Consider the following 15,323-nt stretch of genomic DNA (forward strand, 5'->3'; position numbering starts at 1 on the left):
CTGTGCTCAGCAAGGGCGCAATGACCACACATCTTCGGATGTGCCCTACAGCGGAGAGAGGTGTGACCAAAGCCTTGACATTTGAAGCACCGGGGTTCTTCTGTATGATCGACGACCCTGCAAGATGTCAACCCAAGGAACAGCTGACCACTGATCACCAAGACCTGCCGTATCTTTGGCAAGGTCTCAATTATCCAATGGCTTTTTGGGGCCTCTTTCCGCCCCAACTGCTGGACCACCCTGGTCTCCTTGAGGAAGTCCTCAAGGAGGACTTCCCCAACACAGGATTTTGTTTGTGTATGGCCCGGAGGATTTCGTGCTCCTCTATTCTCGTTGCCCTCGGCAAATCGTAGACCTCAAATACGACGCCATTGTCCCTCGTTTTCGTGACCGGGGAAATCTACAAATTTTCTTTCCTCGGGTCCAGGACTTTTTCAGGGTTAGCTTAGTCATTGCGATGATATTGTGGTGATGTTGCGGTAAGGTTTGGTTAACTGGCATTTCTCCCGCCACCACCCCATTCGGTCGCCCTAGAGCATAGACCAAATGTCCTTGCCAAGAAACGGCTATTGTGCCTCTAAAACGGTTTTGCGACCTCATTTCCTATAAGCTCCTAGTGAGCTACCTATCAGCGTGAGCGGATTGAGCAGGGTGCTGTACACCACCCGCTTATGTGTTCCAACCGCTCACTTGTCAAAATGAAAACTAAATCGGGGAGGCGCACCCCTTGTTACAATTAAAACTATCGAGTTAGTTAAATAAATAAAAGACAGCAATTTAAGCTGCCACGCCTCGGTCGCTGCATACCAGCTAGTACCTGTCCACCAGTAACAGCGTTTGGAACTTATCTGGCTGGTGGCTAGCCATTATCTCAAGAAAGGCTTCCCACAGCAGCACCGTAGGAAGCCGTATTACATTATACTAACCTTTAAAACTACCGATGACGGTTGAGCGTCGTAACCTCATCGAGAAACTCCCACGCGGTCCGACAATGCGGCTCTCGCCACACTGACTCGCTGTTTGTGAGCGGCCAAGTTTCCCTCTGACCTCTAAGTTCCAGGGTGGCTCGATCTGTGGCCCCCCCCAAGAGTGGGGTAGTCGAACATCATATGCACGTTCGACTGGACTTCCCCGCAGACACACAATGATCAGCCGCTAGGCGAAACCGAAACAGATATAGTTTTAAATTTACATCGTTGGTGAACACTTGGGTACCCGCTGCCCTTAAGAATGAATTCGAGACATACCATACCCCCAAATCCAGTATAAACCTATACAATGATCTTCTCTTAGTCGTGGTGTGCCATTCAAGCTGCCATGCCTCCATTGTGAGGCTTCATAGCCTCTTCCGCAGACGGGAGATTGGCAACTGTACGAAATTTAGTTCCGGTGCATTGTGATCACCGTTCCGCTCCGGTTCTAGCCCGGCTAGAAACCGCATCCCAAATGCCTCGGCCTCCCGACTTTGTCGGGTAAAGTTAATACAAAATAAAATGGCACACAGCTCGTATTTGCCAAAAGAAATTGGACTTTAATTAGAAAGAAAACAACTAAACTTTTTCTTAAATCATAATCTTAAAAAAATTAAATGAAATTACAAAATAAACTTAACTTAATCCTAAACAGAACTTATACAAGAAATATCAGCTGAAATCAACATACCAATTGTAATAATAAATGACAAATACATAAATATACATTTTTCAAATAATTATTTTGAAAATCTACAATTGAACAAAACCTGAAAACAAAGGAACTTAAAACACCTTTTTTTACAATTAAATACTTATAAACATAACATCAAAGAACATAGTGTAACTGGAAAACTGTTGCATAACTAACATATTCTGTAATAATGAAAATTAGCAATGAACAAATGTTATTAACTTAGAAAAATAAACTACAGTAATTCTTATCATTGGCACTGGCCTTTTCTGAATTATGAACATCATCATACTTAGTGTTGGGTAAAGTTAACAAAAAACACACAGCTAGTATTTGCCAAAAGAAATTGGACTTTATTGAAAGTGTAACAAATGAACTTATGTTATAATCATAATCTTAAAACATAACAGGAAATTATGAAATTAACATAACTTAATAATACTTAACATATCAGCTGAATCAACAAATGAATAATGCTGTTAAATACAAAAATACATGAATAAACCTTTTTAAATACACAGTGTAACAGAGCCGGAAAATAAGAGAATTTTTTACAATAATTTCAGTATAGAAGGCGTTAAATCACAATATAATCACATTAAAATAAATAATAATATAAATAGAATTTATTCTAATAGTAAGCTTTCTTGAAAATATTAAGTTACAAAGAAGTACAAAAACATAACTTCATATCAGGAGTAATTTTCTTTAGATTAATTTAAGAGAATATGAATTCAGTGCATGAATAGATAAGAATCAATCTCGGCGATTAACAAGTTAAATTAGATTAAATGATAGAGTTGATTGCAATAAACCTTTCAAGTAAAGGTAATTTGCTCTGAGTAACTGACGTTTGAACACGAACTTTTGATGAACAACACGAAATATAATAGTTATCAATAATAATATATGAAATATATCGCACATAAGTTTTATAATTCTGAAGTAGTGTTTAAATTAAAAGCAGATTTGATAAGAACGATAGTTTGCATTTAATAACCCATAAAATGGGCTACACATGAACAAGGATAACATAAACGTTTAATATGAATAATAATGAATAATTTGCACTTGCCTGTATCACACACAAATATTAGCAAGAGATGAACTCGCAAAAGGAAGTACATATGAATACATATGTAATCCTGGGCGTAGTCCGCACTGGTGTATCAGGAATACAGAGGTGTGATGTGGTTTAGTGGTAGAATGATGCGTAGAATCACAGATGTGTAGTGACGAGTTTTGAGATTCTGCTTGAATGAGAATATTACCACAAAGTTTGCAGGAGAGTATGGCCATAGGCGACTACACTGGTGAGATGTTGGATCTACTCTGCCGTAAAGATGGCGAAAGAAAAAGGGGGAAACCAGATCCAGGTAGTGGACAGGAGAGAGTGTGTGTAAAAGACAAGAGATGTGTGCATGTATTAGTAAGGGGACGAAAGAATAACGGGTGTATGAAAAGGGTAGTCAAAAATAATTCGATAGAAGAATGGACGCGGTCACTAAGGATGATGGAGGGAGGGTCGAACACCAGAACAAATAATAAAACAGGTAGTTTTGACAAACCCAAAAATACGAAACAAAGTGAAATTTAACATTCCTGTAACAAAACAACGGGACCCACCCTAGCTTGGAATTCGTAGAAAATAACGGAAACTTTACGCTAAAACAGCGTAAACACTTAGCATTAAATAATTAAAACATGTAATTCTAGTTAGTTGTATAAAAAAGGCCACGATAATATTCCAGTATAAAAAAGTAATCATATAAAAAGAGTTCATTAAGTAAGCAAGCTTTCTTGAAAATTAAGTTTCTTAGCCATTCTCAAGTTAATGACTTGTATTATCAAGTTTGTAAAAATAATATAATACTTGATTGAGCAAAACAATGTTTAACATTGATTAAAATTTTAAATTTAAAACAGCAAGAATCTAAAACATTGAAATTATGTGAAATATAAGAAGTTTGAATAACAAATTTTAGTACTTAAAATAAACAACGAAACAAAATTATAAATAATTATTGTCAAATGACTATAACTGTCTCATTAAAATTGTTATTTTCCAAATGAAATCAAAATTTTGGATTGGACCCATCATAAACGGCCAGTCCGCTGATCTTAGAGTGCCTGGAGCCGTCATGACCCCTATTTCCGGGGGGGGGGGGGCGTCTGTGAAAGCAGACGGTGACCCGGTAAGAAATGGTGGTCCTCTGACCTGAACGTGCTGCACGCAAGAGTGAGATCCGCGAGGATAAGATACCAGCGCTGCCCCCTAACGGGTACCATTGTTAACAACGTGCGCGCTGAGCGTCTTCTGATCTACCGGCGTGCCCGAAATCAATACGTTCACGCCATCAAGGAAGCCAAACTCAAGTTTTGGAAGGACTCCATGCGCGAGTTGCAACGCGATCCCTGGCAGCTCGCAAAGACTTGTTACAGGCCGAAGCCATTGCACGTGTTGTCCAGTGTTCGGTGCGGGTTTGGTTGTCGTGACCACACATTAACATCTGTGGCGACTTACCGGGCGTTCCTGGATACTCTGTTTCCAGCTGCTCCGGAGGGTGAAGCGGAAATCGGCGTTAGGGTGGATGAAACACCATTCCCTGGCGTTCGGACCGTGGAACCCGAAGATATAAACCGAGTGGTTTCTCGAATGGCACTGAAGAAAGCACCGGGGATTGACCAACTTGACGCGGATATTCTTTACCATCTGCTGCCTGTCATAAGAGAGCCGCTTGGCAGACTGTTCTCGGGGTGCCTAAGCTGGGGCTGCTTTCCGGCTTGCTGGAAGGTGGCTTTGGTGAGGGTACTCTTATAAATCGGTCGGGCCATCAAAACTGGCTGTGATGTGGTCCTGATGTGGTCCATCCTAACTTGCGTGTTAGAATGAACTAACAGACAGTGCACATCCTCACTTCCTTCCACTCCAATAATACCAACCCTGCCTAATTTATCCAGTCTTTGCGAAAACATGTACACAATTATTGTTTTGAGGAATTGACAAAAGGATGACCAGAAATAAACAGTTTAAATAGTAATATTTGTACAAACATTTAAAATATTAGATTTAATCTAACAGCGCGAGTGATCATGGGTTAAGTAATTTCAGCAATTCATATTTCTTCACAGATAACGGAAAAGTACGTAATATTCATGCTTCATCTAAATGTGTATTTGAAAATAAAAATATGAACATAAAACTGTATAGCTGTTTAAAGATGCTTCTTCTGTTACAATAACAAAAGAAAAAGCATAAAACAAAGTAACAAAAAGAAAAAGTTAACACATTCCTTCTTACGTATTTAGCCATGTCAAAGCTTTATAACTGAAAAGGTTATGTTGAGATGGCTTAGTGATGTTTTTCCTGTACTGTGATGTACACTGCACAATATCTGTGAATTATGCATTTCCAGAATTCCATTCTCAGTCTTATTAACACTATTAATTCATTTAGAAGAGAATCTTATTTATATTTTTGCTGCAAATAAAATATAAAATTTTAAAGTAAAATTTAAAAAATTTTGAATTTTTATCATCAAACAGGTAGTACAAGCTTGGATGTACATGACTTGCACTTTAAAAATCCACATCGGAGTTCCATGGCAATACTATCAATATATTATCAATACTATCAATGGTCATGTTATCATATATAGCACACAAGCTGGTAGATAGAAAAGGAATTTTTTGCAGTGAAGAACTGTTAAAATTAATCACTTCTTCTATGCTTATATTATTACAGTAATGATTTATCCTTATCACATTATAAATGTTATTACTTGATTAAACAATTGTTCTTTAACTTTATTTTCTGTTTACTGGCAGATAGGAGAATGGAATTTGCAAGGTTTGCCTAATGATGAACTATCAATACAGAATGGTATAATTGTTACAAAAGCTTCTCGATTTCCACTTTTAATAGATCCTCAGAGCCAAGGCATTACATGGATAAAAAATAAGGAAAAGGATTATGAACTACAGGTTATTTTTTAAAATTCTTTATGGTGTTTTTATAGAAAAACTTAATCTTAATTCCTTGTATTTATGTTTGTCCCTCTACACACAACTAAGCTATTTGTTGCTTCTCTTATTAGTAAATTCTGCCTCCAGTAAGTTTAAGAAACATAAAATATTATGAATATTTAACACATCAAATGTCCTTTGGAAGATATATCAAGTGCAGCACATCTGAACTAATTTAAATAATTAAAAATACCTACAAATGAAAAATAGGTTTGCATGTTATCACAAAACATTGGTCCTGGGCTATAAGCTCCAAATATCTCCTGATCTAAGAGCAGTTTGTACGGATGGATAATCTCTTTATGCATCCATCACATTTTAATATAACATGAAGCATCCTTCACAATTGCATATGTTGTGCATTTTACATTGTGCATTTTTGTATGGTTGGCTTTCTTGAATTCATTTTAATAATGAAATGTTTAGTTAAAATCATCTTTAACAATTATCGCTCTCATGGGAAAGAGAATGGGAGCGTGGAATGTTAGAAGTTTAAAAAAGGTTGGTAGGCTAGAAAATTTAAAAAGGGAAATGGATAGGATAAATGTGGATGTAGTAGGAATTAGTGAGGTTCGGTGAGAAGAGGAAGGTGACTTTTGGTCAGGTGATTTTAGATAATTAACTCAGCTTCAAATAATGGGCAGGCAGGAGTAGGTTTAATAATGAACAAGAATATAGGGAAGAGAGTAGAGTATTTCAAAACGCATAGCGATAGAATCATTGTAATAAGGATAAAATCAAAACCTAAACAGACAATGATTGTTAACGTCTATATGCCTACAAGCGCCCATGATGATGAGGTAGAGTGTGTATATGAAGAGATTGATGAAGCAATTAAACACGTAAAAGGAGATGAAAATTTAATAATAGTTGGAGATTGGAATGCAAGCATTGGAAAAGGCAAGGAAGGAAATATAGTGGGTGAATACGGGCTGGGCAAAAGGAATGAAAGAGGGGACAGACTTATAGAGTTTTGCACGAAGTATAATTTAGTAATTGCCAACACCCAATTTAAAAATCATAATAGAAGAATATACACTTGGAAAAAGCCAAGCGATACTGCAAGGTATCAGATAGATTATATCATGGTTAAGCAAAGATTTATAAATCAACTCGTTGACTGCAAAACTTACCCTGAAGCAGAAATTGATAGCGACCATAATTTGGTGATAATGAAATGTAGATTGGGGTTTAAAAACCTGAAGGAAAGGTGTCAGATGAATCTGTGGAATTTAGAGAAGCTTGAGGAAGAGGAGGTAAAGAAGATTTTTGAGGAGGACATCGCATGAGGTCTGAGTAAAAAAGATAAGGTAGCAAATGTAGAAGAAGAATGGGAGAATGTTAAAAAGGAAATTCTTAAATCAGCAGAAGCAAACTTAGGTGGAATAAAGAGAACTGGTAGAAAACCTTGGATTTCAGACGATATATTGCAGCTGATGGATGAACGTAGAAAATATAAGAATGTTAGTGATGAAGAAAGTAAAGGGAACTATCGGCAATTAAGAAATACTATAAAAAAGAAGTGCAAACTAGCGAAAGAAGAGTGGATTAAAGAAAAGTGTTCAGAAGTGGAAAGAGAAATGACTTTGGTAAAATAGACAGAGCATACAGGAAAGTTAAGGAAAATTTTGGGGTACATAAATTAAAATCTAATAATGTGTTAAACAAAGATGGTACACCGATATATAATACGAAAGGTAAAGTCGATAGATGGGTGGAATTTATTGAAGAGTTATACGGAAGAAATGAATTAGAAAATGGTGTTATAGAGGAAGAAGAGGAAGTTGAGGAGGATGAAATGGGAGAAACAATGCTGAGATCTGTATTTAAGACAGCATTAAAAGATTTAAATGGCAGAAAGGCTTCTGGAATAGACAGAATACCTGTAGAATTACTGCGCAGTGCAGGTGAGGAAGCGATTGATAGATTATACAAACTGGTGTGTAATATTTATGAAAAAGGGGAATTTCCATCATACTTCAAAAAATGTGTTATAGTCATGATACCAAAGAAAGCAGGGGCAGATAAATGTGAAGAATACAGAACAATTAGTTTAACTAGTCATGCATCAAAAATCTTAACTAGAATTCTATACAGAAGAATTGAGAGGAGAGTGGAAGAAGTGTTAGGAGAAGACCAATTTGGTTTCAGGAAAAGTATAGGGACAAGAGAAGCAACTTTAGGCCTCAGATTAATAGTAGAAGGAAGATTAAAGAAAAACAAACCAACATACATGGCATTTATACACCTAGAAAAGGCATTCGATAACGTAGACTGGAATAAAATGTTCAGCATTTAAAAAAAATTAGGGTTCAAATACAGAGAAAGAAGAACAATTGCTAAGATGTACAGGAACCAAACAGCAACAGTAATAATTGAAGAACATAAGAAAGAAGCCTTAATAAGAAACGGAGTCCGACAAGGATGTTCACTATCTCCGTTACTTTTTAATCTTTACATGGAACAAGCAGTTAATGATGTTAAAAAACAATTTAGATTTTCGGAGTAACAGTACAAGGTGAAAAGATAAAGATGCTACGATTTGCTGATGATATAGTAATTCTAGCCGAGAATAAAAAGGATTTAGAAGAAACAATGAACGGCATAGATGAAGTCCTACGCTAGAACTATCGCATGAAAATAAACAAGAACAAAACAAAAGTAATGAAATCTAGTAGAAATAACAAAGATGGACCACTGAATGTGAAAATAGGAGAAGAAAAGATTATGGAGGTAGAAGAATTTTGTTATTTGGGAAGTAGATTTACTAAAGATGGACGAAGCAGGAGCGATATAAAATTCCGAATAGCACAAGCGAAATTAGCCTTCAGTAAGAAATATAATTTGTTTACATCAAAAATTAATTTAAATGTCAGGAAATGATTTTTGATAGTGTATGTTTGGAGTGTCGCTTTATATGTAAGTGAAACTGGACAATCAGAGTATCTGAGAAGAAAAGATTAGAAGCTTTTGAAATGTGGAGCTATAGGAGAATGTTAAAAATCAGATGGGTGGATAAAGTGATAAATGAAGAGATATTGCGGTAAATAGATGAAGAAAGAAGCATTTGGAAAAATATAGTTAAAAGAAGAAACAGACTTATAGGCCAATACTAAGGCATCCTGGAATAGTCGCTTTAATATTGGAAGGACAGCAGAAGGAAAAAATTGTGTAGGCAGGCCACGTTTGGAACATGTAAATCAAATTGTTAGGGATGTAGGATGTAGAAGGTATACTGAAGTGAAACGACTAGCACTAGATAGGGAATCTTGGAGAGCTGCATCAAACCAGTCAAATGACTGAAGACAAAAAAACAAAAAATGGAAAGAGAATTAAGTGATTTTTTAGCCTCCTAAATATGGTTGACTCGCTCTTCATAACCTATGTATAATAGTATTAAAAGTTTATTTTTTATAAACGCTCCAATTTTGATAAAAGTCAACTGACATTTCTTTACAAATTTTAAAATAATCACATTTATTGACTATATGCTCCCAGTTCATAACCCCTTACAAATGACTCTAGATGTAGGGATATATATTTATTCAGTGCAGATGGGCACAAAACAGTCATTGCCAGCTGTTATCATGATCATGGCTACACTCTCACTTCTGGGACTGACATGTATAATAACTTCATTTTTTACCAGCAAATACCATCTTTTATTTTCACTACACAACAGAAAGTACAATCAAGTAGAAACTCTAAATTTGTTGTTAATAAAGAGCTTTGTTGAATGATTATATAGATGGCTGCTGAAGCAAGATTTGTACACATTCTTTTGCCAAGAAATTGGCCTGTTCATTTCCAAATCAAATCATGGGATGAAATCCGGTGAAAAATCACCTCCTTTCCTGCAACTTGTAGCTGTCTAAGCAAGGTCCATATTTCTAAGAGATTTAAAGATGTTGGATGTTGGAAAGAAGTGATAGCCAGAATAGCAGCTTTTGAGTCACAAAGAAAGACAGCTTTACCAAAGGCATATATTCATTCATCCAGAGTTGTCAAAGGGCAATATCGATTGCAGTAACCTTCCCATCAAAGTTTGAATGGTATTTCCCAATTGAACAGTAAAAAGAGAAGAGCTTGAAGTACATTCCAGCACCAGTATTACTTTTCTGGTCAGAACATGAGCCATCAGTGTACACCCACAGCCATTCATTTTGGGGTACAGTGTTACTACATGTTTCATGGAAATCTTCTGCTAGACAATGAGGTTAAGGTCTCGCTTCCTGACCACCATTTCTGTACTTCAAGCATAGCTGACCCAGTTTAAAGGGCACAGTGATAGTAACAGAGGTCCTGCTTGTGCAGTGGACAGAACCACCTTTCTCTTTATTCTGAGGCATACTGGAAAAAAACCTTTTTGTGTTTTTAAGTGATTTCCTGTCCAATAACTTTGCCAGAAACTGATGAAAGGTAATTGAATAAGTTTTACATATTGTAACGTAGCCAGTCGCTGCACTTCAGAATATACAGAAATGTTTTTAGTTGTAACTAAAAGAGCTGGAATAGGATTTGTTTTTACAGCTCCTCTCCGCATGTCCTGATTCTGAACTAGTTCAAGACCAGATGTGTCAGCAGTTATAAGGGTTTCACTACCATACAGGATCATTGATTCTATATAAATCCTAAGGGGTCAATTAGAACTGACAGTGAGCTAGCTACCTCACTTCTTACCAGCTAAGCGTTTGAGAATACTTAACTTATCCTTTACCATACTGGCAATCCAGCAATCCATTTGATATAACTCTTCACGTCGTCTTCCTGTCAAGGTATGTGCCCAAATATTTGGGGTTATCAATTTCCTTCATGTCTACAATTCCATATTTCAGGGTGATTTCCAATACACAATGAGCCAACAAGAAGATATGATGGCTACAGGGAAAAAATAAGGAATGTCACTTTTTTTGGAAACTGAATTATTGGTGCCATATACTAGATATTTATATGTACTATCAGAAGCAATATCTTTTCAGGATAATAGCAGGATTTGAGGTAGAAAAAAACAGCTGTGAAGGTAAGTTGGTCACTCTAAAAACCAGGTATGTCAGTTTTACTGATTAAAAACAAATGTTGTCACATCAGCTGTTTGCTTCCCACCTTTTTTATTGCCATAACCTGTATTAGTCTGATAACTCTGTGCATTTGTTTCTAGTCGATTAATCATAAATTCAATAAGGTTTTGTATCCTTTTTATTATTTTAAAATGATTCAAGACAATAGTGATGAAGAAAAACATCCAAATACTCCTACCAAATGTAAGGTTAACCTAGGTAGAATCATAGATATAGGTAAATAATTAAGAGTACAGTCACATAAGCTAGGTTTTAAAAGTATTTTAAAAATATTACAGACCTTGAAAAGAATGAAATGAGTGACAGACATTAGCAAAGTAGTGAAAAAATATACCTGCCTCAAGAACTGAACGTTAGCAAAATGTTTAAAATGTTCCAAAGTTAAAATAAAAATATTAAGTTGTCCTATGAATCATACAGAATATTAAAAAAAACTTTTTGGGTACCCACGATCTAATAGATGTTGAACATGTTACAAAAATCTTGCACATATCAAGATATTGGACCAGCAACAATCAATAGAGACTGTTAAAAATTATAAAAATAAGCTGAAAACAATGAATAATTTTCATAAATTCAAAGCTGTTTTATAAGCATAAAAAATTGGCAAGGATTAGGTCAAAAACTGACAAAAAATTTGCTGCAATTGTAATGGATTACCAAAAAAATATATACCAAAAATTACAACTAATGAATGACATGTATTACAGAAGACAAATAAGGATTTATAGTTTTAATACACATGTATTGTCATCTGGAAAGAGTCTATTTTATACATGTCCTGAAACAGAAGGGAAACAGTGAGGTAATTTCATTTTTATATCATTTATGCATGACGTATTGAATGCTGTGTATCCTCCTGCTGAATCGTAAAACACTTCAATATTTCTAACATCTGCATTCAAGTGTTTTATGACTCAGCGTGTGGACAAAACAAAAAAATGTTAATGTTTTTAAGTTTATGTATTATCTGGTGCATTTCACAAACCACTCTGATCCTATAAATGTAACATATCCAGTAAGAGGACACTCTTACTTGGAGTGTGATAAAAACTTTGGTATCATAAATTTAAAAAAACAATATGGAAATGAAAGAAGATTGGTTTCAGTCACTTAAAAATTGCAAAATCAGTACAGTACCATTTACTGTTACAAAAGTTGATGAATACTTAGTGAGGGACTGGGTAGAACTATTGAAATCTATCATAAAACAAAAGAAAATGCCTTACAAAATAATATGAAATTAAAGAAATAATTTTTGATAAGTAGTATCCTCAAATTATGATGATGCATAGACCAACATACAATGGACCATTGGCGGCTCGCATGTAGAGTGTAACTGCAGCACCCCCTATTTTCACTTGATATTATCAATAACATGTTACTTTTTCCCCCCTACTCCCTGGGCCGGCCATACAATGAAGTAAAACTCAGTCCAGGGGAGTGTCCTTCAAACTTAATTGAGCCTCCAATTCGGCTCTCTAGTTGGATTTTTTGTGATCAGTGCCTGCCTCAAATCATCAGGTAGAGGTTAACCTTGCCCGAGTACGTCGTTCCTGCCCCCCCCCCCTCTCCAAGGACTGAGACTCGGTCTGTAAATTTTCTCACCTGCCTCTAACTTCTAGGGAGAGGGAAAAACCAAGCACGATTATGTCGTTGCCGGACCCATCCAGCAGCCGGGACTTGGTCTTTTGATTCCCCAGCCTACAGACCCTAGGAGTCTCCAGCTGATCATCGGAGCCAACACACCTCAGCATGCTGGTCCGCCCTGCCCTAAATTAAAATCCCCTTCGACGTCCTTCGTCATCATTTTTCACAAAATCATCCTCACCAAACCGTCAACGGCTCTCCAGTTAACCGCTGAAGCCAGCATACAATCTACTAGTTCTTCTGGTGTTAGGTCAGCGACTCCCATTCAGACCCGAGAGTTTTGCCATTTCTGGCAGTGGAACACGGTGTGCTACACTGAGTCTTGCTCGTTACAGTACATACACGTTGGTAATTCCCCTCTGCCTATTCTACACAGGTACCCCTCGAAATTGCCATGTCCAGACATGAACTGTGTCAGATTGTAATTTAATTCACTGTGTTCCCTAGCGAGACATTTTCCCAGGTCAGGGATAAGTCTTCTGGTCCAGCTTGCTTTAAGAGTAGCCCTTCAGCTCTCATTCCATCGTCGAATAATAAACAATCTGGCGTCCACCTTACACATTCCCGCAAACCGCTCCGTTCTCTTCGAGATGAGTAAGTCCACCGGGGGGACCCCAGAAAGAACATACGCAGCATCGTATGAAAGTGTCCTATAACCCGTAACAACTTCTAGTAATGCTCTCCGGTGGACCCTTCGATCCCTGTCGAGATTTCGCTGGATGTTAATTGTCTTGCCTCAGGCCGGCGCCTCGTACAGAACAACTGAGGCTATGGTAGACATGTTTACTTTTTGTTTACCCAAACCAGGAGCAGCCCGCGAAGACATATGTCTATTTAAGGCGTTTACAGACCTTTCCGCCTTATTACAGACTTCTGTGACGTGTGCAACGAATTTGCATGCTGTATCAATTTTAAGCCAAGGTATTTTACCTTATTCCTCCGATGTAACAGGTGGTCACCAATTCTCAGTTCTATTGGCCCCACTTGCGTCTCCCAGTTAGACTTATGAACTTACGTTTGTTAACCGCCAGTTTCAGCCCATGTGTTTGCATCCACTCGTTAATTAAAGATAATGCAGAATTGCCCCTTGCCTGTATGTGATGGATCCCCACAGTATGGAACTGAACGCATTCTTTACATTTCAGAAAAATCATCGTCGGCATATTTCTCGTTCTCCATGTGCCCTCTCTTTCTCTTGCAGCCGAGTTTCGTGAGATCGCCTGGTCGTCCACTTCTCCTTACAGAAGCCATGTTGGTTTGGGTGAATACCCGTCCCAGCTTTTAGTTCATCAATTATTCTTACTGTCAGCATCCTTTCCACCGCTTTAGCCATGGTATTTAACAGGCAAATAGGACCTCCCGTGCCTCCTTCCAACAAACCGGGAAAGAGTCGCTCTCCAGATTCTTATTAACCACATCCATGAACTCCTACGAGATCCGTCTCACAAGGCTTTTGAGAATCAGTGCAGGAATCTCATCAGGTCCAGGACTTCGTTTGTCACCCAGTCTACCAATTGACCAGGTCACCTCATCCATCGTGAATCTGCGTGCCTATGGTCCTATGGTCCTATGGTCTATGGTCTATAAGTCCTATGGTCTGTCTATGTCTTGTTTCCGACAGGGAAAAAGTTTCTCGACCTCTCTTATTGCACTCTCCTCCATAAGTACGGGCAGGCATCTTCCTAGCTTCTTCATTAATGTACGATACGCCTGCCCCCAGGGATCGTGATCCAGGTCTGCACATAAGTTCAACCACTTCCTGCGTTTTTCTGTCTTCATTTCATAATTGAGTATTTTTCTGCTCCTTTTGTAACTGTATATTGCAATGAGGCACGCTTCCCCGCTTGATCTTCTGAGACGCTGTATAGTCCATCTGTAACGCTGCATATCCTGGCACAACTGGGCAATCCGCGGGATCCACCAGTAGGCCAACCTGTATGCTCCCCATCCAACTGGAATCTTGCTTATTTCTTGTCTTATAATGGCCTGCAGGGCCTCAGGAGTCAATTGAATTCCATCATTGGCAGCTCTGACCACGTTTGTGAACACTGTTTCGATTTGTCAGCCTTGGGAGCAGTCCCCGATCTCTTTTTCTGAACGATCCGTCTCTAATCTCCTGCCAGGTTGCCAGATAATAACTGGCAATGTCATCCCGGTGTACACACCAATTACACTTGTGCAGGTCCCATCTGCCGTCCAGGATAGTGGATAGTCAAATCTAGGACTGAAGCGTGACCCCTAGCCTCGAATGGGGGATGGTGTTATTTAAACCATTGACTACTGTCAAGTCCGTCAGTAACTCATCCCTACGATTAGTGTAGCCATTACCTGCTGCCACTGATTTTCAATTGAAATCTCCCAGCAGTATTGTCTTCTTAGTCGATCTAGTTATTACCTCATGAAGATTATCTATAAAGGCCTGATACTCAGTCAGCGCACAGTTCGGGGAGACATAGGCTTCAATTACCACCACATCTACCAATTCCAGTGAAACAATGCCATCCCTCCTTTCCAGGAATTGCCAAGCGACCTGTCCATTGATGTCTCGAATAGCTACATCACCTCTTGTGTCTGCACACCAGTCGCTTCCTGCAAAAACGTACCTATTAGGCTCAGTCGCCAGACGAAATCAGCCCCACGCCTGCCCGCTATCCCACCGGCCAAGTCGTGAAATAGCGAGCTTTTATTGGAATTCATTAACAGGATTCTAATCAACAAATCTAATGTTTGTTGTATTTGCATTCGAGGTCTCCAGTGCGATGATTCAACAGCCCGCAATCCAGGCATTTCATGTTTTCCTTACAAGCTACTATTTTGTGACCACTTCCCCTACAGTTAAAACAAAGGTCCGCCCTGTTTGGATCCCGACACTCTGATCTGCGGTTCTCTGGATGCCAACAGCGG

At 38.1% G+C, this 15,323-nt stretch overlaps 1 protein-coding gene across 1 annotated transcript in view; it reads left to right on the forward strand.

Annotated features, from left to right (window-relative positions):
* kl-3 (dynein heavy chain 8, axonemal kl-3) overlaps nucleotides 1–15,323 on the forward strand; it is a 744,292-nt gene that overhangs the window by 629,341 nt on the left and 99,628 nt on the right. The window contains exon 24 of the mRNA XM_075354364.1: nucleotides 5,494–5,649. Coding sequence (XP_075210479.1) covers nucleotides 5,494–5,649 — 156 coding nt within the window. The remainder of the gene's footprint in view (nucleotides 1–5,493; nucleotides 5,650–15,323) is intronic.

This window comes from Lycorma delicatula, chromosome 1, assembly GCF_047948215.1.
Source record: "Lycorma delicatula isolate Av1 chromosome 1, ASM4794821v1, whole genome shotgun sequence".
In the NCBI taxonomy this organism is placed as follows: Eukaryota; Metazoa; Arthropoda; class Insecta; order Hemiptera; family Fulgoridae; genus Lycorma; species Lycorma delicatula.